At 43.0% G+C, this 23,777-nt stretch overlaps 1 protein-coding gene across 4 annotated transcripts in view; it reads right to left on the bottom strand.

The window, feature by feature from the left end:
• Positions 1-23,777, bottom strand: part of EXOSC7 (exosome component 7) — a 35,497-nt gene that overhangs the window by 7,034 nt on the left and 4,686 nt on the right. For 2 of the 4 annotated variants that reach the window (XM_037848925.1, XM_037848949.1), the window contains exons 2-5: positions 17,194-17,295; positions 16,824-16,918; positions 9,539-9,704; positions 2,048-2,118 (exon numbers count right to left, since the gene is read on the bottom strand). In XM_037848925.1, coding sequence (XP_037704853.1) covers positions 2,048-2,118; positions 9,539-9,704; positions 16,824-16,918; positions 17,194-17,295 — 434 coding nt within the window. Of the gene's footprint in view, positions 1-2,047; positions 2,119-9,538; positions 9,705-16,823; positions 16,919-17,193; positions 17,323-23,777 lie in introns of all 4 variants that reach the window. The other 2 variants (XM_037848943.1, XM_037848933.1) reach the window with 2 other exon arrangements.

Genomic DNA, 23,777 nt, shown 5'->3' with positions numbered 1-23,777 from the left:
CCCTGCTGGCCATCCACATAAAATGCAGCATCCAGAGCAGATAAGCTTCAACCAGAGAATGTCTACAACTGCCAGGGAGACCTGCTAGGGTCTGTCCTGGCTGGAGCCTCCACAGCAGGAATCCCTGGGTGTAATTACTGAGTAGTTCACTTACTTGCTCACCTCCCAAACCAGCAAATATCCTATTTGAACAAAATCAGGTAACTAGTTTGAATTTTGGTCATTATATTCACACACACATACACACACACACACACACACACACACACACACACGCGCAAACACACTCTGTGTCTCCTAATTTCCCAAACCCTTGGCCACAGCATGACTGGGCAGAAGGGTCAGAGAATACCCTCATATGGTCTCTACCCTTCCAAAGGACTCTGGTTGTACAAAAGACTTCTCCATATAATGGGGAACCCAATGCCTCACAAAGTGCCCACTACCTGCCACCTGTAGGACTACTATTGGTCTGGGAGTGAGACTTATGGCTGTGCATTCTTTCCAGTGTGAACAGCTGGGTTTTACCACCCTGATGTATGGAGTTTGCCCAACAATGCCCACACAGCCAGCTAGCCTTGTCTGGTTCCCAATCTTTCTTCTTGCCCTGGTGCCTATGGAAACCAGCTGCCCTACAGGGAGTTATTTCTGAGGCTCAAGGTACAACAGATGGCAACTTCCTTTCCTTCTCTGGCACAGCACAAGCAGAGGCTGCTGCTAATGGGATCTGGCACACAGGCCTCTAACATGCCAGCCTCTACAGTGGCTAGACGCACCAGGGCCACACCCTCACTAGTCTCAGCCAAAAGTCTAGTGGCACAGTTGGGGTGGGGAGACTAAAATTTTCATTCTCAGCAAATATTCCATCCCACGATTTCTGACCTAAATATATTTCTTTGTTTTTGTTTCTTTTGTTTTAAACTACACAGGTTGTCTAAATTCACCATGGGAAAATTCTAAAATACAAGAGAAATGTTAAATCACCCATAATACAACCACTGAGAAGTAATCACAATGACCATTTTGGTGTATGTGCGTGTGTGTGCATGTATGTGTAAATATACATACGCACATATATATCCAGACATATTAAATATACAAATTACAACAACAAAACAAATCAACAAGAAAACAGGATGAGAGAATTTTATCTAGCAAATGGTTTTCCATATCAATAACTCTAAATATGCCACTGCCTGGATTTCAGTCCCTATGTTGGGATATTCAAGTTGCTTCTCACCATTACAAAGAATCTGTGATGAACACCCTAAAATGAACATCTCTGCTTACTTATCCTATTATTTCCTTAAGATATATCCCCAGAAGTTTCTCATTTTCTAATAGCCCAAGAGTCCCTGTTATCCTAATGTAAACTCTCTGATGGAATGAACTCCCCACCCACAGATTCATTTTCAAATGCTGCAAACCTTCCTCAAAGTACTTGGTGCATAAAACGGGGAAAGGCTCTATAACCAAAGAGAGGAAATGCTGACTCCAAAAGAGCTCAGCATTAGGTCCCTTGCTACACAGCCCACCCAGGAAGTTGAACCACACTGGCATAACTATCTCCAGCTCTTCATTTAAACCAAAGAGCAGGCAGCTACCCTGCTTTTAAAACATTCATTTCTACAATCAAGAAATACGTGAGCACCCGCCAAGTGACAGGCACTGTTCACAGTGCTGGGGATACAGCAGAGTACAAAACAGGCAACCCCCTTCCCCATTTACCCAGCAGTAGCATTTGGACAATTGGTATGTAGTTGATTTCTACTCTTTTTGCTTCACTGTAATTTTCTAAATATTTTTCTACATGGTATATATTTATTTACAATACAAAATATAAATACAGAAATACAGGCATATATTTAGTTTTAACTTGTGAAATGAAATCTCTCTCTTCTGGAGCCTAACATCAGATACCAGCATTTTCAACACCAAACCATTGTTATCTTCACCTTATGAGCTAGAGTAGAAATCTCAGCATGTCTTCACGGGGTTCAGCTCAAGTTCTCCACAGGCCCACAGCCCTGCTTCCAGGAAGACTTACCTTGTATTGAAGAGAGCAGCCTTTACAGCAATGGAGATCGCATCAAACAAATTTCCACCACATTCCAGCAGCTGAAGGAGACAGGGATGGAGGGGAGAAGAAAAAGCAGGCATCAATTATTACTTTAGGTACTATCCAAGTTAAAGAACTTCAATTCCTAAGAAATGCTGAATGGGCATATACTTACAAAATAAAGGTAAACAGTGCATGCGGCTGCCCTCTGGCTAGTCAATCGGTGGATGCATGTCACTGGCACTCACATATATTCACCCTAACTACAAGTGCTGCCTTTTTACGGCTGTGCTCATATGGACCATGCATGCAAGGTCACCACTGGCCCCCGCTCTGGTGCCACCACTCAGAGGCCTCGGCTACTGTGGATCTCCTCTCACATCCCTCCAGTCATCTGGGCCCACACCTTTGCAAAGACTTGATTACCTTTATTTTACTCCAAATAGCTCCTGATTGCATTGCAAGTGTTACTCCAAACAAGGGAAAATGGGTGGCCACTGATGCTGCAGTTGCCCCCAGGTTCACATTTATTAGTGTGACAAGACTTTGACGTTACCTATTGTATGTAATTATCAACATACATCTGATGTTTAAACTTGTAACACTACATTTTTTACATTAATTATAATAAAAACTAAGGTCTCTCATACAAGTGTTTGCCCAGGAGCAAAAGCATTGATCACAATCACACACGATCTTCTAGCAAGGAAAGTTAGAACATATTAAGTCAAAAGTGGCACACTGTTCTGATCTTATTTTTGGAGAAGACTTGGCCTGAGGTTATAGAAAAGATCAACAGAGCTGTCCCAAGTAAAAATGGTGAGGAAGTCACAAGGAGAAAGAAAAGGAATGTATTTCTTTGTAAATGTGTTTGTTTAGAGTCTTGTCTCCTCTTCATCTCAACTGTGAATTCCTGAGAGCTGGGACCCTGTCGGTTTTGCTCATTCCTTTAACCCCAAAGCCCCGCGGAAGGGCTGACAGGCAGGAGGAGCCTGGTAACTTCTTGCAAAAGACAGTAAACCTGGGTCTTCCAAACTCAACTAATTCAGAGTCCTCAATTATATCTGGACATCTCATTCAGACACCTCTTTCATGTCCAGAGCATGAACTGCTTTCCAAGCAAACCTCAGGTCCACACAGCTTCTCCCCTACAGCCCTGCAAAACACTGCTTATTAAAATACCGTTACTTCCTTCCCCCACTATGTTACCACCTGGCTTTGCGACTGCAGCTCACTTGCCTGGCAACTGGACTAGCTCTTCTCTATTCTGATAGTGTACCAATGTAGACCACCACACAGCGAAGGGCTGCAGGCCAGATCCTGAGTCAGGCTGCCTGGATTTGATTCCTGACCTCACCAGTTAGCTGAGTGACGCAGGGTGTTATTTTACCTTTTTGTGCCTAGGAGGATAATAATCGTACCTGTCTCACATAACAGAGTTGTTATGAAGGTTGAATGAGTGAATATTTGTATTCAGGATGTCTGGCATATAGTTAGCATTAGCTAAATGTTTTTAAACTGATCACCTTTTCACTTCCCATTTTTTGTGTCTCTCACAGACTTTTTGAGGATGTGTGCTGCATGTTCTCCACGTCCACTGCTGACAGCAGAGGTTCCTAACCCGGGCTGTGCATAAGAATCACCCAGGTGAGGGATAGCTACAGGTGAGGCCCCAGAATCTGTACTGTAGTCCAGTCTCCAGGTGGTGCTGAGGATCAGCCTGGATGTGAAGACCACCCTTTTATGCTCTGCTGTTCCACAGTACTGCTTTATGCAAAGAAATGCTGACGTCTGTTCTGGCAGCTGGAGAGGACCCCTAAGAGCAGCTCACCCACCCCTTACATGACAGATGAGGATGTGAAGCCCTCACCCATGGCCGGGAACCTGACTCCCACTGCAGTGCTCCTTCTGCTCTCTCGCACTGTATCCCAGTAAGGTCGGACACAAACTTTGAATTCCAACCTTCTAGTTTATCACCTATGATGAGATCAAGAAGGCAGAGTACTAAACCCCAAGTACTGCTGAGGAGTCCTCCACAAGGTACAGGTGCCAGTCAACCTGCCTCCTTCCACAAGGTACGAAGGAATGAGCCTGCCTGCAGGCCCCGGGTCTGCCTGCCCTGAGTCCTCACTGTGCCCTCTGAAGTCCAGCAGTGTGGGTCTGACACCCACCTCTGCCACTTCCTGGCCATGTGTCCTCTGAGCTGCGCTCTCCCCCTCAGTAAAGCAAAGCCATACTTATCTAGAGTGTGGTTGGTAGGATACATGAGATTACATTCTTAACATCCCTAGCACATACAGGTGCTCACAGACCCTACCTTCCTTTCTCTGTGTGAGCCAGGTCCAGCCTAGCAAGAATAATTTTGCTAAATGTATCAGTACAGTCAAGAAGCAGGGGGGAGAGTAGGTGGGATATGGGGATACTGGGATGTCTGCTTAGGCCCAGTGAATGGGAACCGCAGGGCCTCAAGTGTCGCAGAGTGACCCCAGGACTGTGGTCCAGAGCAGGGCTGGGTGTTCACCTTCTCCAGGAGAGAACCTGTCAGAGGAGGGTAAAGAGTGGATCTGGAGACCTCCTCTTCAGATGCACACATCCAAGAACAGCCCTTCTAGGGGAACAGTACAACTGATTCTGTTAGCATTCTGGGGATGAGAGATTTGTTCCTAAGGCAAACTTCTGAACCACATATAAGGAAATACAGCCTACCAAGTTCCCACAGAAACCCCTGCTCCTCTTGGGTGTCCCTCACTGTTCCCTCAGACACCCAGGTTTGGTGTCTCCTGTCACCACATACAGCCAGGGCCAGGTGCTGCAATGGCTCCTTCCTGTCTCTCTCATGTACAAAGTCATGGACTCTTGTTCTGGTTTCATCATCACTCCTGGGGGACCGTTCCAAGACAGCCTTGTGATCCATCTACCCACCAAAGGGCACTTTTACATGGTCAGTGTGACAAAGTCCTAACAGCTTCCCCATTTGGGGTAAAAACTGACACCAGTGAAAAACTATGAAAAGCCAAGGGAGTGAAGTTTCCATGAAGTTAAATTTCTACTCTCATAAAATAACCGAATTTGGGGGGAGGCCGGGGGGGGGGGTAGAGGAAAAAGGTGGATCATCTGATAGATTGGTGGGTTTGCTTTTTTTTAAAGTAAATGTGTCTATGTAAAAGTATAAAAACATGGATGAGTACACAATGAATATTTGTTTGAAAGATGGACTCTGCCTAAGGACCATCCAGACCAGTTAGTAAAAATAAATCATGGGAGATTCACTTTTTGAATCCCAGTGACAAGACTAGATTGTGACCACCTTGCTTCAAACATGAACTCAATGTATTCAGTGTATTTTTAGATTTAGGATAAAAACCTATCCCCCAAATGAAAGTCTATCCCCTACCTGACAAGCACAGAGAACAATCCTATCAGGGCTGAAAGCAAATATTTGCTTTCATGGAAAGGGAACCCCTCCACAGATAAAATTATTTGAATGACAAAAACTGACTGTGATGGCTAGGTTCATGTGTCAACTTGGCCAGGTGATAGTGTCCAGGTGTCTGGTCAAGCAAGCACTGGCCTAACATTACTGCAAGGACATTTGTGGTTGGTTAATAAACCAGAAGGCTGGTTTAGTAAATCAGTCAATTGGCTGCAGCTGTGACTGATTACGTCAACGAAGGGCATGCCTTCCACAATAAGAGAATGCAATCACCTGGATTTAATCCAATCAGCTGAAGATGTTTAAGAAAGAGAGAAAGAGGACCTTCTTTTTCAGTTGGCCAGTGAAGTGTTTCCTGAGGAATTCATCGAACACCTTCATTGGACAGCTGCAGTGTACTGTAACATTCATGTGCATCCCCACAGTTGTGTGAGACACTTTTAAAAAATCTCATATTTAGATTTTTTTTGTTGATTCTGTTTCCCTAGAGAACCCTAATACACCAATCTATCTCATTATTAATATGATTTTTAAAATGCTACTCAAATTCATTTAAAACTTTTCCAATGACAGCATTTCAAAAGTTCATGTCTTCTTCCAAAAACAAAACTCTTTTTCTTAATTATTATGCCAGGAGACATAAAAAGAGAGGTCTACAGATGACCAGACACCATGCACACTCCCCCCGAGACATTCCTGCTTACCATACCCCTGCTCATGGGGGAAGGGTGCTGTTTCTCAACAGAAAGAATGTCCGAATATTCATCAGCTTTGGAGAAGCCTTCACTAATAGAACATGCTTCCGTTGCTTTGACATTGCATCAAAAGTGTATTAGTTGCAGGGACTTGAACAGATATTTGTACATCAGTGCTCATAACAGCATTATTCACAACAGCCAAAAGGTGAAAGCAACTCAACTGTCCATCCACAGATGAATGGATAAACAAAATGTGGTACATACACACAATGGAATACTATTCAGTCATGAAAAGGAATGAAGTTCAATACATGTGACAACATGGATGAACCCTGAAAACATCAAAAGGACAAATATTGTATTATCTCACTGACATGAAATAGAATATGCCAAGTCATAGACAGAAATTAAAATACAGGTTACCAGGGGCTGGAGGGGGGCAGGTAGGGAATAGGGAATTATTGCTTAATTGGTAGAGTTTCTATTTGGGGTGAAGGAAAAGTTTTAGTAATGAATGTTTAAGTTTAAAAGAGGACATTTTAGATTATATATATGTTACCAGATAAAAATTTAAAAAAAAATTATATAGAATTATATAACACAAACAGTGAACCATAATGTAAACTATGGACTATAGGTAACAGTATAATTATAATAATATTGTTTCATGAATTGTAACAGGTACCCATACTAATGCAAAATGTTAAAAATAGGGAAAACTCTGTGTGGGAGGGAAAGATATAAGAACTCTGTACTTTATACATGATTTTTCTGTAAACGTAAAACTGCTCTTAAAAACAAAAAACAAACAAACAAACAAACAAACAAAAAACCACACGAGTCCCCCTCACTGGGCCATTCTCCTACAAAACCATGGTGTACACAAATACCATGGGAGATCCAGCAGGATCACCAAGGGACAGCTACAGTGTACTGTAACATTCATGTTTTTAACTTTTATGGGGCTGGGGGAGTGAGTGGTGGTAGGGTGGAGACCGTGATCTTCAGACACAGTGTAGAACTTGAACGTTCACACCATGGGGCTGTACCTCTCTGGGCAGCTACAAAGCCTGACTTGCTGGTTATAAATGCAGGCTTCCAGCTCCTGGCTTCCCAAAACCAGGACCTGCCAAATTACCTGCTTGTAGGAATCACACACCAAGGTACATTCTGCTTATCAGAGATAAAAAAGGCAAATGGACTGGTAATTTCATTATTTGTACCCATTAGCACCAGCATTCTGAACAACCCCAATAAAACTCTGTTGGACAGTGGTAACCACTCTATCTTTTGGCTGTGCTTTATCCACTATCAAATTAATTTTATCCAGAAAGTTCTACCCTGTTCTATGTGGGGCCACCACTCAGAAACAGCCAGGTTGTTCCTCTTCAGGAAGTTCACTCAGTCCACAAGATCTGCTTTATGTCCAGATTCATTAACGAATCTGTTTGATCACTGACTTAACTATAGTTCTCAATCTGAAGTGGAACATGTAGTTCCTAATCTCAAAGTTCATAAAATTTAATGAAAAGGAATAAAACAGACCTAAGAACAGTTGTCTGATACATGATTACACAAAAGGAAAATTAATTACAGCTGTACAGAGAAGTTACTGTCAGGTGCCAAAACCCGGGGAGAGGACTAATGGGGAGGGAAACAACGAAGGAGGAAATGGAGTGCTAAACTGGAAAGACTCCTGGAAGAACAGACTCTAGGAGGGAGGAGGCAGGGCCTCAGGCCTCAGGTGGGAGATGAGGAGCTCAGAGCAGATGGGCTCTAGGGTGCTTTCAAGGGAGAATGGCAACAGTGAGGTCAAGAGCAGTCGCTGGCATCAAATGGACCTGACTTTGAGGCCCAATCCCACCACTCACAAGCTGAGACCCCTTGAGCTACTTACTTAACCTCTCTGTCTTAGTTTCCTTGCTTGTAAATGGAGAAAAGTAACAGTGACCATTCTCAAAGGGCTTGTCAAGTTTAAAGGTAAATGCATGTAAAAAGTTTATAATCTTTCTAAGCAGAAGCACATGCCAACTTGTCCAAACTCTGCCCAATCAACTCTATCTGGCACCATCTAGAAAGCATCTCTCTCTTTTTTTTTTCTCCATCTCTGACAACCTCTGTGGTAATTTTAGGTGCTACCATGATATGACTTTATAATTTTATCATAGGATGATGTTATGTGCATGCTACTTGTGCCAGTTTGAATGTATTATGTCCCCCAGAAAAAGCCGTATTCTTTGGTGCAATCTTGTGGGGCAGACATAGTAGTGGGGATTAAGTTGGAACGTTTGAATTAGGTTGTTTGCATGGAGATGCGCCCCACCCAACTGTAGATGATAACTGATGGGATATTTCCATGGAGGTGTGGCCCCACCCATTCAGGGTGGGCCTTGATCAGAGGAACCATAGAAACGTGCTGACTCAAAGAGATGGAAGGGAGTGCAGCTGTGAGTGACGTTTTGAAGAGGCGCAAGCTTGCTGGAGAGGAACGTCCTGGAAGAAAGCCATTTTGAAACCAGAACTTTGGAGCAGACACCAGCCACGTGCCTTCCCAGCTAACAGAGGTTTTCCGGATGCCATTGGCCATCCTCCAGTGAAGGTACCTGATTACTGATGTGTTACCTTGGACACTTTATGGCCTTAAGACTGTAACTGTGTAGCCAAATAAAACCCCCTTTTTATAAAAGCCAATCCATCTCTGGTGTTTTGCATTCTGCAGCATCAGCAAACTAGAACAGATTTTGGTACCAGGAGTGGGGTGCTTTTGCTGCTGAGTTTGCAAATACCAAACATGTTGGAACGGCTTTTTAAACGGATAAGGGGAAGATTCTGGAAGAATTGTGAGGAGCTTGATAGAAAAGGCCTAAACTGCCTCAAAGAGACTGAACGGAGTGCAGCTGTGAGTGACATTTTGAAGAGAAGCAAGCTTGCTAGAGAGGAACGTCCTGGGAGAAGCCATTTTGAAACCAGAACTTTGGAGCAGACACCAGCCATGTGCCTTCCCAGCTAACAGAGGTTTTCTGGACGCTATCTGCCATCCTCCAGTGAAGGTACCCGATTACTGATGTGTTACCTTGGACACTTTATGGCCTTAAGACTGTAACTGTATAGCCAAATAAACCCCCTTTTTATAAAACCCAATCCATCTCTGGTGTTTTGTATACCGCAGCATTAGCAAACTAGAACACTACTATATGCATGATATACTTAACAAAAAATTATTACAGGAGTCTCTCTTTTCCCAACTAATCTCATTCTGGAAGTCACAAACAAAGGACAGGGAGGAAAGTAGGCCAATGGGTCTCCAGCAAAGGTCAAGTGTGGCCAGTACAGCAAAGTGTTACTTACCAGCACGTCCACATAGAGAATCCAGCAGTGCTCCCGAGGACTAATGCAGAGGGACTTCAGGTCGATGCTGCTCTTATTGTTAAATATCCGGTAGAGGGTGTTAGCAATTTCTGTGCCAAGGTCATCACCTCCTCGACCTTCAAACTCAGGAGTGGCATTGGCTGAACTAAACAGAACGGCAACAGAAGAGCTGGGTGAGTCTTTCTGAATATAAACATTAAAGGGCCAACGCTTTACTCCAGTTTTCTCGTGCAATGTTTTAAGACCCAGCAGCTACAAGGAAAGTCACTAAAATGAGATGATGGCACCTTCCACCTTCACAGCCTCTAGACACACACAATGAGCCAGCCAGCATTATGCCCTGGATTTGTCAGATGTATGACGGGAGAAGTCATCTATACCCAAAAAGAAATGAGAGCAATGGTAAACTGAAACTTGGCTGGTAATAATTAATTCACCAATCTTGAGAGTATAATAAATATTCTTTGGCAGGTCGGGAAGCTGGGAGGCTCAAAGAATCAGTCAGTCTCGCTTGTAGAGGGGTCACCTTATATACACCATCCCCAGCCTGCCCAGTTTTAGAACACACTATTACACTCTCAATACAAAAACTACAATGTAAGTACAATAATCTTTCTGTAATAATATGTGTGACAGTATATGCCAGACTTATGTCATAAAGTTTATATTATCACTATACTGAAAAGCAGGAAAGTTAAAGTAAGGGACTGTTGGCTCACTAAATATTAAATTACCCTTTTAACATCAATATTTTTCAAGAGAAAAAAATTTCCTTTTTTGGCCTCTTAACACTTAGGCCCCAATTACATCAACAAAGAATTGCCACCTTAAGCACTATCCAAAAAGTGTTTAAGAGGAAATTTTTGAGGGTTTTGGATTAACACAAACCCTTACAAAGCCTGTGACATAAGTAAACATTCCAGCAATCATTTTACTATAACGATAAAGGCTCAGAAAGGTGAGAAACCAACTGTTTCAGGGTGGGCTGCATAAAATCACATAGCAAAGCTTTCTGACCCAGAGCCCACCTCTCCATCCATTCGCCCACCTGGAAGATACCCAGCCAGTGCTAGGCACAGGGAACCTAGATACTAAGTAAGGTGACACAGAACCTAAATCAGCAATTCCAATGAAGTAAGGGAAGATTCACAATAGGGAGCAAATGGCAAGGGGCGCCAGTTAGGGCTGAGGGTTTAGGAGACCTCAAATCCGAAGACAAATAGGAGTTCGTCAGGCCACAGAGAGGCAGGGAGATTACTTCCTGTATGAATACTGTATGAAGGCCCAAGGCCTTGTGTAAAATTAAAAGAAATCTCACCTAACATGTTTTAAAAGTCCCTTTGTCTAGCCTACTCTAATATAGGTGTGATAAGGAATCCTAAAACAATCAGTTGTATAATAACTTGCTGTATAATAACTTTGCTTCTCTAATTATAGTCTTCCCTTCTCACTCTTGGCCAGCAGAAGCCCAAATTAAAATCCCCAAGAGAAACTCCATTACTGCTATAGCAACCTTGCTGTTCCCTCACTGCTTCTGCCTGACTCAGTCATCAAGCCGTGAAAAGAAGCTCATTTGTGGTAAAATAATCAAGTCACCAGGGACCAACTTTATTTTGCACAACCAGCAAAACACAACCAATTTCTAATTTAAAAACCAAGCAATCAATATTAAGTTGCATCTCTTAAGGGCTTAAAAAGACATCTATACAGATCTCTGTGTAGACAAATCCAGTCAGAAATGCTTATTCTTAAAATCTTTACCTTTTCCTAAATAGTGGGCCACATTCTCCTGGGTATGACTAATTACTTGGGGATTAATGTGTAAACTCTACTACAATTCTAGGGAATGGTTTACAGAATGTTCCACGTCCAATTATCTAAAGTAATCTACCTCTAAAAACATGCTCCATTGTTTTTTTTGCACTGGGCCAATTTAAAGTGGAAATTTCAACCTTTTTAAAACAGCTTTTTTGTTTTTTAAACACACCATTCTTTGCCCATAGCTGGCAGTCAGGCAGCAGAGGTCTGGAGACTCGTGAGACCTTGGGAAGCTCTTGTATCTGAATGGTGCCTTGGCATAGGGCAACTCTGGGGAGGAGTCTGGGAAAATGGAAAGCAATTTTCCAGAATGGGGGATGGGGTACAGTGCTTTAAGTAAAATAAGAAAAGCAAGAGACCCCGTATACTGCCAAAGGAAGAAGAGAGGGGGACAGGAGCAGAGAAATCAGGGTTCTACCTTGTCACTAGGGGCGTTCATAGCACATGGACACTTTCTGACAGTTAGAAAGAAATCTAGACCTGCACATGGACACTTTCTGACAGTTAGAAAGAAATCTAGACCTGGAAAGGACCATAGGGGTCATCTCCAGAGGACAAAAAGTCAAATGCTTGCAGGGTTCAGATAGGTAACCACACACATCTGAACTAAATGGTCACATGTATATTAGGGAGTGGTGGAGACTGTAGCAAATCCTCCAGCCCTGTCTAAAGGCACTCATTTCACCTTTTTAAAAACTTCAGAAACTAAACAAAAATCCGACAGATGGGATCTGGCCTGCAGGATGGCACTATGAAATCTCAAATGGTCCAACTCTCTCATTTTACAGGGAGGGAAACTGTAACAACTTGAGTGTTTACTACTACTGGACACCATTCTTAGCACTTCAGATGCATTAACTCATTTATTCCTCACATAACTCTACAAAGTAGTACTTATTATTGACTCCATTTTAGAGATAAGGAAATTGAGTCACAGAGAAGTCATATAATTTGTCCAAGGTCACACAACTAGTGACTGGGGGTGTTAAGATTCTAACCCAGAAAGCTTGACCCTTATCTGCTCCACTTCGCTGTACTCTCCCTGAACGTGTAATTCTGTATACTTGGCTTGTAGTCTAACGTCAGTCAGGTTAGCTTTCCTGATGAATGCGTGCTCTGGTCTCAGGACCACAAATGTTGGAGTCAAGGAAAGCAGACAAGGGAGGTCATTTAGCCCCAAGGCTTGATGAAGGTGTGTCTCTAAGGGCTAGAGACCTAAATAAAAAGCTTCTTTGTTAAGTAAAAAGTTTAAAAGAAGAAAACACTGGCTGGTAATCCTAGCCCCCTGCTCATATGCATTACAATGTATTCTCTCAGTAGGGTGATACACACTTAGTTTTTTTTTTGGCATAAAACCAAATGCTTTCTATATTTAAAGCTACCAAAACCAATTCAGAGCCCTCATAAAGCAAGACCCAGTCCCTCTTCCAGAGCTGTGGGAAACTGCTTACTGAGCTGGATAAACTAATAAAGATCCTGGGAATGCTGCCCCTCCCAGTTCTCTACCCCTCCTGACTCATCACCTCCACCCTATTCCTCCAGTGTATCTCTGGTTTCACCGGGATAGGGTAGATCAAGGCCATGTTACCTGGAATGGGACTCCAGACACTGAAGTCTCTTTTCTTGTAATCAATCTAACTTGCAAACCATGGTGTCTTAATGCCAGGCCCACAGCAGAAAAAGTGATTTGGTGGGGACCTGGGGCAGGCCTAACTCAGGGCTTACCCTTTTACTAGTCATCTAGCCCCAAGGCAGGTCCCAAGGCTTTGAGTCCTCCATGTAGACATGTGTTCATTTCAGAGCATATAGTTTACCTATAAATAGGTATAGGAACAGTGACACATTCTGAGCTGCTTTTCATTGCAAGCCCTTCTTTGACGTTTCCAGAAGAGTTACCGCATCAGCTCTGGAGATTTTCAGAGAATAGCTAGCCTCAAATGGCTTCTGCAGGTTGCCTCTGTTTTCCCCTAGTCCCTTTAGCCAAGAATACTGTCCTTTCAAGCAGCCCATGATGGCAAAGAACAGAGACTGAGTGGCTCTACCCACCAATGCTGGGCTTGATGCTTCTGGTTCAATATTAGTGTAAAATACAAGTGATCACAATAAAAAGTAGTTAAGAGCCCAAAGGGAAGTGACAAGTGCCAGGCAAACTGAAACATCTATGAATGAAACACATTCTCCTCAATCCCCCAGTTAAAAATCCAAGCCTCTCTGAGAGGCAAACCACAATCCTAAACCCATCAGCAGAGTGGTCAGAGAACCGAGGAAGAACCTGATGGACTGCCACCTAGTGGTGCCTAAGAGTGACACACCAGCCCACTAAATTTCTTTCCTTCCTCCGGGTTTCAGAGGGCAACCTTTTCCCAAAATTTCAAAGTTCTCATTTAAAATGGCCTACTCTCCAGTTAACACAAGCAGACCAAAGACATGAGTTAGGAATTAAAAAGGCCCAGATTTTTCCCAGTTTAGTGAAAGTGCTGACAGCATCTCTGGACTAGGGCCAAGGAACCCCAGGTCTTCATCTGCCCCACTGGAATGGAGATGAGAGCCAGCGTGTAGCCAGGCACCTTTCAAAAGAGCTATGAGATTTACATCAAGATTTTTCATTGTTCCCAAGACAAAGGGAAGATCATGGGGGTGGGGAGCAGGCTCTACCTCAGGTTCGGCTCCATGTATTACTCCAAGTAGACAAAACCAAAGTTAAATGAGTTAGCAGAAAGCAATTAAGTTTTCTGAGACCTTTCTACAACTGGGAATTTAATAACTGAAACCTGGAGTTGCTGATAAACGGTTAAATCAAGCTAGGCTCAGAATGGCAAAAGTGACCCCCCCCCCCCCAAATTACTCTCCTCCCAATGGATAACAACTATGTTTTAGCTTGTGGATGAACGAATGCCTTGAGCTAGCCAGCAAAAACCCCGTGCCCTTGCGGGGCAGGGGGTCTGGGCACTTGTATTCATTCACCCGATTGGAATAAAGAGATTTGTTCAGCGCAATTAAGAATTGCTCCTTAAAAACTCAAGCAAGTCTCTGATATAGGTAGCAACCAGTGATACTTGGTAACCTCTCTCAACTCTATAGGGAGATGTGGTTTTGGAAGACTCTCAAGACAATTCCACCTGCTGGACCGGTCACACTAGCTGAGCCATTTAAAGAAGCTAAAACGTGCCACCCTGGGACCATCCATCTTGAGGAATAGATTCAGAACTACCTGGAAAGTAGTGTGGGAGTCTTCCTGAGACTTACAAAGGAGGGGAAGAGAACAGCAGGTAGCCTTTCTTGGCCAGGAGAGAGCTACTCCCAGTCCTCAGATCTTGGGAAGAGAGAGCTCAGAGGCTCCTCTTACCCTGGAGTCACCCTCCCTTTGCAGTTGGAGAAAGAGACAAGAGCAGCAGGTTAACCTGGGGTCATGTGATGGGTCAGACACACAGCCACAATGAAATGTAAGCCCCATACAAGCATCTAGGTGCAACACCCTCTCTCTGGTGTGGTTGTGCTGAGTGTCTTTGATCTGCCTAAGATGAATGCAGCAGAAGACAATGAAATGGAAGAAAAGGACAGCAAATTGGTTTCTCACACCTGGTGTCTGCTCCTTGGTGATGGTTTATTGCACTGAATTAGGCAATCTGAAGCCAGGAGAGACACTTTGCTTTCTCCAACAGCAAAGGATGGGATAAGCTGGGGGCCTGAACAGGGTCAACCATAGTAACTTAAGGATGGGTCCCTTCCATCAGACAGCTCAGCTCTAGTGTAGTGAGAGCAGCTGAGTAGAACCAGGAGAGAAGATTGCTTGGGAGCCAGGGCAGAGGGCAGAATGGGCTGGAAGGAATGCTGGCCAGAAAGATGAACATGGATAAAAGGTTCTCCAAGCACAACACTCCTCTACAGCCGGTCTCTGTAGGCTGTAGAAAGTAGAAAGAGCAAAAATTTGACTTCGACAAACCTGACCGTGGCATTACTAGCAATGTGACCATGGGAAAGTCACTCATCCTTTTTGAGCTCCATCTGTCATCTCTAAAATGAGACAGATGATAATACTGACTTCACAGAAGAATGAGGATTAACTTCTGTGTTTGGCAGTGAAAACTGGAAAGACTATACAAATGTGAGTTAGCTTCTGTATGGAAAAGGGTTGAAAAGCAGGCCTGAGGCTGCTATCTTTAGAAAGGCCTGCTTGCAAGGTTGGCCCTCTGCTGGCATCTTGGAACTTGGCTCTTAGTGTTCCCAGCCAACAGTTCATTGATAAAGGTGGCTCAGTGTGTCTTCGCTGTTTATGCAAACAATATGGTTTATGAGGAACACCTGCTTTCCTTCTGGGAGTCTGGAATTTTGGCATGTGCTAAGCAGAGGGTGCCTGTGTGACCAGCCCCCCAAAAAATCCTTGGGCACTGAGTTTCTAATGGGCTTCTCTGGGCAGAAATATCGCATAAATGTTGCTACACTTTTCACTGCTATAACATAATACAAATCTTAGCCATGCTGAGTACTCTGAGTCCTCCTAGCAAATCTCCAATTGTTCAGGTGGTCTTGAAAACCCCAATTCAGCATCATTATTATATACCTTTATCTGGCATGAGCCCATAGAAACCCTAAGCCAACTCAAGGCCTGTTGTCACCACCTGGCTAAAAGCAAGGTTACACATAGAAGCTAAGGCTAGTAACCCCCCAAAAAAGCTCCAATCCCTAAAAGAGGTAGAAGAGGGAAGTAATAGGAGGGAGAGCACTAATAATTATTGAAAGCCCTCCAGGAGCCAGTTAGTGTGCTAGGTGCTCTATCTTCATTATTTCATTTCCTCATTATCACAATATTATTATCCTCATTTTATAAATAAGACATTTAGGTACAGAGAGACCGAGTAACCTGCCTGAGGTCACACAGTTAGCCAGAAAAGGAGCTGAGATTCTGGCTCAAGGTTGTCTGGCTGCAGACACTGCAGAGCTCTCACTCTTCCCAGCACCCACGCTGCCTGTCAGGTTGTCGTTCTCTCAGCCTCTGGCCTATCAAGCTGCTTGGCTGGCCCCATACTTCACTCTGCCAAGCAAGTTATGAACAGTTTTCTACAAAGCTAGAGCAGGAAGAGAAATAGGGTCTCTCAGATAAAATTATCCCTACCATCTGTGTTTTTCAAAGCACCCTAACACATATTTCATCTGACCCTCATAACCACCTTGCACTGGGCTGCCTGGGAGATAGATGTCTTCCTTTTTCAGACAGGGAAACTAAGGCCCAGAGAAGGCCAGGTGATTAGGACTAGAGCCAAGATCTCCTTACACATATCCCAGTGCTTGGCACATAGGAGAACCTTGGTAAATACCTGTTGGCTAGACGAAAGACAATTAAGTAAATACAAAGTTAAGAGTAGGTTCAATAGGATATCAGAAACTCATTTTTGAATCTTCATCTTTTAAATTGTTCCTCTTTATAAAACATCTGCATGGGACTAACCAGTCAACAAAGAATTCCAAGTAGCCTTCATTTGGTTTATCCAGCTTTGGTGTCCCCATTTCTGCTTTCACTCCCACTAAGATGTCCGTGTGGCCCTGTAGATACATACAAGAAGGGTCTTCCTTCAGGATACGCAGCCAAGCACACAACCACCTCCCTCCTCTCCCAGGCATACATTCCTGAGGGCCTCTCTCTGGAGCAATGCTGGGTCTGGGAAAGTGGCCCAGTACTTCAGATCTGGACAGACCCCTTCCCTGAGTATGGCTTGGATCTCCTTGGGAGCTATTTGCCCTCCAAAAGCCCAGAGGGACCTGCAGCTGGTCACTAAGGCCTACCCACTCCTCCACCTGGGCATGGCCCCTGTACTCACCAGCTTGACCCTGGCAGACCCACTGGTGTTGGACACAACATCAGTTTCCACTTCGACACATCGGTAGTCCTCGCAGCCACGGCCATCCACGCGGAGGTCTTCCTGGGTGCAACAACCACAATCCTAAGGCTGTGGAACCAGATCAACAGCAGACTCCTGAAATGACTCACTCCTTTTTATTCCCTACGGAAATACGCAATACACCATCTCCTTTTCTCTTGGTGGATCTTCTGAAATTCTGCCCCCCGTAGTTAACAACAATAATACTGCTTAACATATGAAAAAGCGGCGACTCAGAGAAATTAAGTGACTTGCCCAAGGTCCTACAGTTAGTAAGAGCAAAGGTAGGTTTCGATTCTAGGTGTGTATGGCTGTGAAGTCCACGCTATACACCACTATATGGAACAGGCACACAGAACAGTGTGAACACGAGACAAAATAAGTTACCTCTCTCCAAATCTGCGATTCTTAAAATTGCATCAAGTATATGTTGTCAGAGCTACCGGGTACAACTGTCTCATCAGCAGTCCTTCTACCCTCAGAACTCAAAAAAGATGTGCCCTGTAAACAGCTAAAACAAAACCTAGCTGATATCTTCTAAAAGAGGCACTGTCCTAAGCAGGAGTCAACAAACTGAGGTCCCTGGGCCACCTGTTTTTGTAACTAATTTTACTGGAACACAGCCATGCCCATCGTCTACATTTTGTCTATGGCTGCTTTTGCACTACAGGCAGAGTTGAGTAGTTGCAAGAGAGACTGTATGACCCGCAAAGCCCAGACTATTTACTATCTAGTCCTTTACAAGAAAGTTACAAGAAAGTTTGCTGATCCCTGCTGCAGAAGATGGGTTTCAGGGTGGTCTATGCACTGTCCTACTGCTAATTGTATAAGTTATTCTTGAATAATTTTAGACCTATAGAATAGTTGCAAAAATAGTAAAAGTTCCCATAAACTCTTCATCCAGCTTCCTCCATGTTAAAAACATACATAACTATAGAATTAGCAAAACCAGAAATTAATACTGGTAGAGCACTATTAACTAAACCTCAGACTTTATTCCAATTTCTTCAGTTTTTTCACTAATGTCTTTTTGTCCAGGGTTCAATCCAGGAACCCACACACTGCATTTAGTTGTCCTTTCTCCTGTGCATCCTTTACTCTGGGACAGCTCATAGTCGTTCATGACCTTGACACTTTTATAGAGTACTGGTCAGTTATTTTGTAAAACACTCCTCACTTTGGGTCTGTGTGATGTTTTCTCGCGTTTAGACTGAGGTCGGGCATTGTCAGCAAGAACATCACAAGAGTGCCGTTTCAGTGAATCAGATCAGGGCTACTTGATGTCAGTGTTTCATTACTGGTGATGTTGACTTTGATCACCTGGTTAAGGAGATATCTGCCCAGTTTCTCCACTATAAAGTTGTGCCAGTTTGGATATATTATGTCCCCAAAATGCCATTATCTTTGATGCAATTTTGTGGGGGCAAACGTAGTAGTGCTGATTAGACTGGAATTCTTTCACTGTTTCCATAGAGATGTGATTCAATCAACTGTGAGTGAAATGTTTGATTGGATAATGTCCATGGAGGTGTTACCCCACACATTCAGGGTGGGTGTTAACTGGATCACTGGAGTTGAATAAAGGAGTTCACAGACAGAAGGACCTGAGAGCAACTGAGAGTGACATTTTGTAGTGGAGCTGCAGCTAAGAGAGGACAAAACGCCCAAGAGCAACATTTTGGAGAACACCATTTTGAAACACAACCTGGGAGCACGCGAATGCCAGTCATGCATGTGCCTTCCGAGCTAACAGAGGTTTTCTGGATGCCACTGGCCATCCTTCAGTGAAGGTAGCCAATTGTTGATGCCTTACCTTGGACACTTTATGGCCTTAAGACTGTAACTTTGTAACCAAATAAACCCTCTATATAAAAGCCAATCCATTTCTGGTATTTTGTGTAATGGCAGTACTAGCAAACCAGAACAAAAGTCAACATTGTTTTCTTTGACATTACAGTCTTGAGGGAAAATACTTTAAGACTATGTAAATATCTTGATTCTCTTCGAACTTCCCCCTACCTATTTCAGCATCCACTAGTGGGTCTTGTCTTCAACAATTATTACTACGATATTTGCCTATTGGTGATTTTCTGTTTCCCTCATTCCTTCTACATTTACTCACTGGAATTTTTCTGTGGGAAGAGCTGTCCATTTTCTCTCCATTTATTCACTTCTATTGTTTATTTACATCAATATAACTCAGATATTTATTTTAAGCTATGGGTTATAACTCAGTGCTATCATTATTTTTTTGTTGCTTAAAGTGGTCCAGATTTGGCCACTGCGAGCTCCTTTACTTTGGTTCCTGTGTTCTTTTGACATGTCATTAATCTTTGATGAGCACTTCTTTATTTTCTGGCACTATAAGATGTTCCAGCCTCTTGTATTTTCCCTGCCCCAGCCCTGAAATTAGCCGTTTCTCCCAGGAGCCCTGGTTCCTTTGGGCAATGGAATTTAAAAACCAGGATCTGGGTGCTAAGTATGCTTATTGCTACTGGGATATCAACCGCTCCAGACTTGCAGCAGATAGAGCTAGACAATAAATGTATGTATATGAATCCATGAATATGTACACAGCTATATTTAGTACTGTTTCTAAATATGTATATATATATATATGTATATATATATAAAACCCATGAGTTCATGCTGACAATTCCAATCCAGCACCAAAGGGTTCATTCTAACCTTCTTCCTTTTCTTAATTGTAACTTCTTTCTCAGACAAGGAGAAAAATATGGCTCTCATTATCTACATGCATTTCTTATTTGTTCAATCTTAGTATACATATAAAGTAGTTTCAGAACTGCTAACCCATTTCCCTGTGGGAAACAAATTTACAACAGAGTACAGTATTTGTGTAGAGTTCTTTTGTCTTGAGCCTTGCAATACCAACTCCAAATACTGTTTGCCAGTTATTTAGGTTAGTTTTTTTCTTCCCCATGCCCTGTGTGGTTGTATTATTCATTTGTAAAATGGGCTCATTTGTAACTGTTTGTATTCCAATTTTGGTCCCTCCATATTCTGGTTAATTCTAATTAATTTATTTATTTTGGAAGTATGTACTATGATTCTAAGAGTCAAGGATATTGGAAAAAGTATGCTCAGAGAAATGTCCCTCTCAGCCCTACTACCCTGTTTTCATCCTTATCTTCTTTCCGCCCCCTTCTCACCCATCCAGGTATGGAATCAATCTCTTTAGTTTCTGGTATATCCTTCCTGTATTTCTTTTCCACAAATGAGAATATACATGATATTTAATATCCCTTCTTTCCTATAAGAAGGGTGGCATATTATAGATACTCTTTTACATTTTTTTTAAACAAATATATCCAGGAATACTTGTTCCACATCAGCTCCTAGAGATCTTCCTCATTCTTTGCAAACATTTTTTCAGAAAAAGAAGCATTAGTTTCTTCAGATTCTCAAAGGGGATGATGCCCCCCCAAAAGGTTAAAAAACACTGTTCTAAAGTACATAACTATCAGAAACTCATCTTTAAACTGTCTGGCTAACTGCACATACGATTGACTTTTTTTTATTTTCAGAAATTAAGCAAATACAGAAAAGCAAAATACTGCAGGCTCCCCCCACACAGTACTAACTACTACCACCTGCTATATTTGCTTCAGCTTTTTTCACTGTCACCCTCTTTTAAACGAGAGCAAAATAAACATCACAAATCAAGTTGATGTCTCCTTTGTAGCTCACCCCCTTTCAGCCCATTCTCTCCCTCCAGGCAATCCCTATCTTGAGACAGGGTGGCATGTATATGAACATTAACAGAATTTCAAGTCCAGTAGAGTGGAGCCTACCTGCAGAACGCCACAAAGTGATCCCTCTTTTCTGAAAGATCCTGTAACTATATAACTGTGTCTCCTTACAACCCCGCCCAGAGAAATAGAAAGCTAGATTCTAGGTCAATCTCTGATGACCCAGTTTGCCCCATCCTGTGGTTGTGCTCAGCTAAGAAAGTGAAAACCTGGTCCAGAAATATCTACATTTACAAGGAATCCTCTGCGGGTGCGGGTATAGTACACGTGTGAGTGATAACCAGGCATCTAAGTCACCTCGTCCTGCCATTAACTTGCTGCTTGAGTTAGGGCAAGTCCTTCCCTCTCTGGACTAGTTTCCTCATTTACAAAAGATGGAGACTGAATTAGATGGCCTCAAATGTGCTTCTCTAATTCTACAGAACTAAAAATTAAGATGGCAGCAATTGTTTACAAAAAATAATAATAGAAGCTAATATTTACCACACATTAACTATATCTCAGATAATATGCCAGCAACATTAAACAGTTTACTCATTTAATACTCACAATAACCCTGTAAGATATATATTACTCACTGCATTTTAAAAATGGAGAAACTGAGGTTAAAAGACGCTAAATGATTTGCCCAAGGTCACACAGCCAATAAACGGCAAGCCGATTTAAATTCCAAGCCAGGACCTTAACCACTATTCCACACAGCCTCCTGCATTCCAAAGAGTCTCCTCACTTTGCAAAGGGAGTCAGCCCAAGCCTTCCTCAAAGGACAACTTGCTGGGTATACCAGATGCTTCTGAGGCTGATGAAGCTAATGACTGAAAGCAGGAAGCCACAGAGTCACAGGGCTTCCAGATACTGCTTTTAAAATACCTCCCAACCTGGAAAGATCTGGTCATACTCCTTTGTAGTAACAACTCACATGTTCCAGGATGGGGCTGGGGGTAGGTCAAAAGACTGGACCCCTCTAAATCTTGTCTTTCCAGCCTTTAAATCTTTCTCTTTGCTCCCTGGGGAAGACTCAGTGGGAAAGGCTCAGGAGACAAGGAGGAGATGAATGAAAAGCTAAAATTTGCCTGTTAAAGGCCACATAAAATATATAAAAAAAAAAAGTTTTTATCAAAAAATAACATCCAAAAGAATAGGAGAAAAACAAACCAGAAAACCAAACCAACTAGTCCATGAATCACTGATCGAGGGCAACTTTTTAAATCCAATTTCCTTACAAAAGCCTTGGGAAACCGCCCAAGCCAGCCTGGCCTGGCTTGGAGCCTGGTACCCTACCACAATTCTTATTTATTTGCAGTACTCAGGAGGAAAAGAATTCATCCATGTGTGAAGACTTAAGCAGGGGCTGACCTGAAATGAAAACGTCATTTTAAAAATCAATAGGGCTGTCAACAGTTGATGGACAAAACCATGGGGTGGAGCCCTGCCCTCCTCAGCAGAGGAAACTGAAGCAGCCTTCTAGATAAAGGGCTTCTGAACGTTGGGATGGCTCTTGATGTTTTAGTTGTTAGCCATGTGATCACAACAACTCTGCCAGCTGGGTATGGGTTAATGGACAAAGTCACCTTCTAATCTACATTTAAATCTCTGCTGTCACATACCACCTGTGTGACCTTGAGCAAGTTCCTCAACAGCTCTCAGCCAGTTTCCTTATCTAGAAAGTGGGAATAACCCCAACTTTACCGAGTTCCCTTCCTCTGCTTCTGGGGGCAGGAATTATTAACTCACTGAATCCTCACAAACCCTAGAGAGAGGGAGCAGTAACCTCAATTTACAGATGAAGACACTGAGGCACCAAGATTCAACACCCTGTTTATGACAGAGAGGAAGTACATATAATTCAGCCCAGAACTGCTTTTCTTCACACTCAGGTAACACAGCCCTATTACTGTCTAATAGAAGTATGTTTTAGAAGGATCCAAGTGTTTTGCCAGGAATCCAAAGGCACTTCAACCTTCAGGCTCTCCTTTGCTCATCTGTGTTGCTTTTTATGCCTTTTTATGCCTTTGCTTTACTCTTGTCTCTCTTCTGATTGACTCTGTTTCTCAAGCCACTTGGTAAAAAAGAGTGTGGTTACCTCCCAGCTCCTTGGGTTACAGTTCCTCTATATACTAGACCAGCCCTTCTAGTTAAGTTCCAAACTCATGTTCCCAGAATTTACCAAGGCAGAAGGGAAGCTGGACAGCAAGTGGCTGGGGGGAAAGGATAAACTTCCACAGAGAGAAGCACAGGTATCACCAGAGACATAAAGAATTGCACAGACCATGTGATCCAAGAGGGATCCCATGAGAGGCAGTACCACAGAGCTGCCTGGGGCCTTTCTAGCCCTTGCCATAAATCCCCTTTTTCTTGAGATAATTTAAGAATCTCTAGCCCTCCAAATCAAAAGAGCTTAAATCTCAAAGTCACAGGCTGAACCCCTAATGGGGTCACTATGACGGCTGGGGATATAATGTAAATGGTTTAGGACAAAGCCACACTTCTCCTTACAGAAGAAACAAACTTTTCTTCAGGACTTGCCACACGCTAGGTGCTTGACATCTCTTCTCCCATCATTCCTCACAATCTACTCTGCCCCCACTAGGGGAGCTGGCTTAGCTACTAAGATAAAAATCTCTCTTATTGTGAATGGCAGAGCTAGAAAAGGAACTGCTCAGACTGACCCCAAATACTCATTCCAAGAGAGGCAGGAGACCATGTGACCTCAGATAAGAGGTAGCAGAAATTCCTGCACCAGTTCCTGGG

Source organism: Choloepus didactylus, chromosome 1 (assembly GCF_015220235.1).
Source record: "Choloepus didactylus isolate mChoDid1 chromosome 1, mChoDid1.pri, whole genome shotgun sequence".
NCBI classification, from domain to species: Eukaryota; Metazoa; Chordata; class Mammalia; order Pilosa; family Megalonychidae; genus Choloepus; species Choloepus didactylus.
Note: the sequence above shows the minus strand (reverse complement) of the source record. Positions and strands in the feature narration are given on the sequence as shown.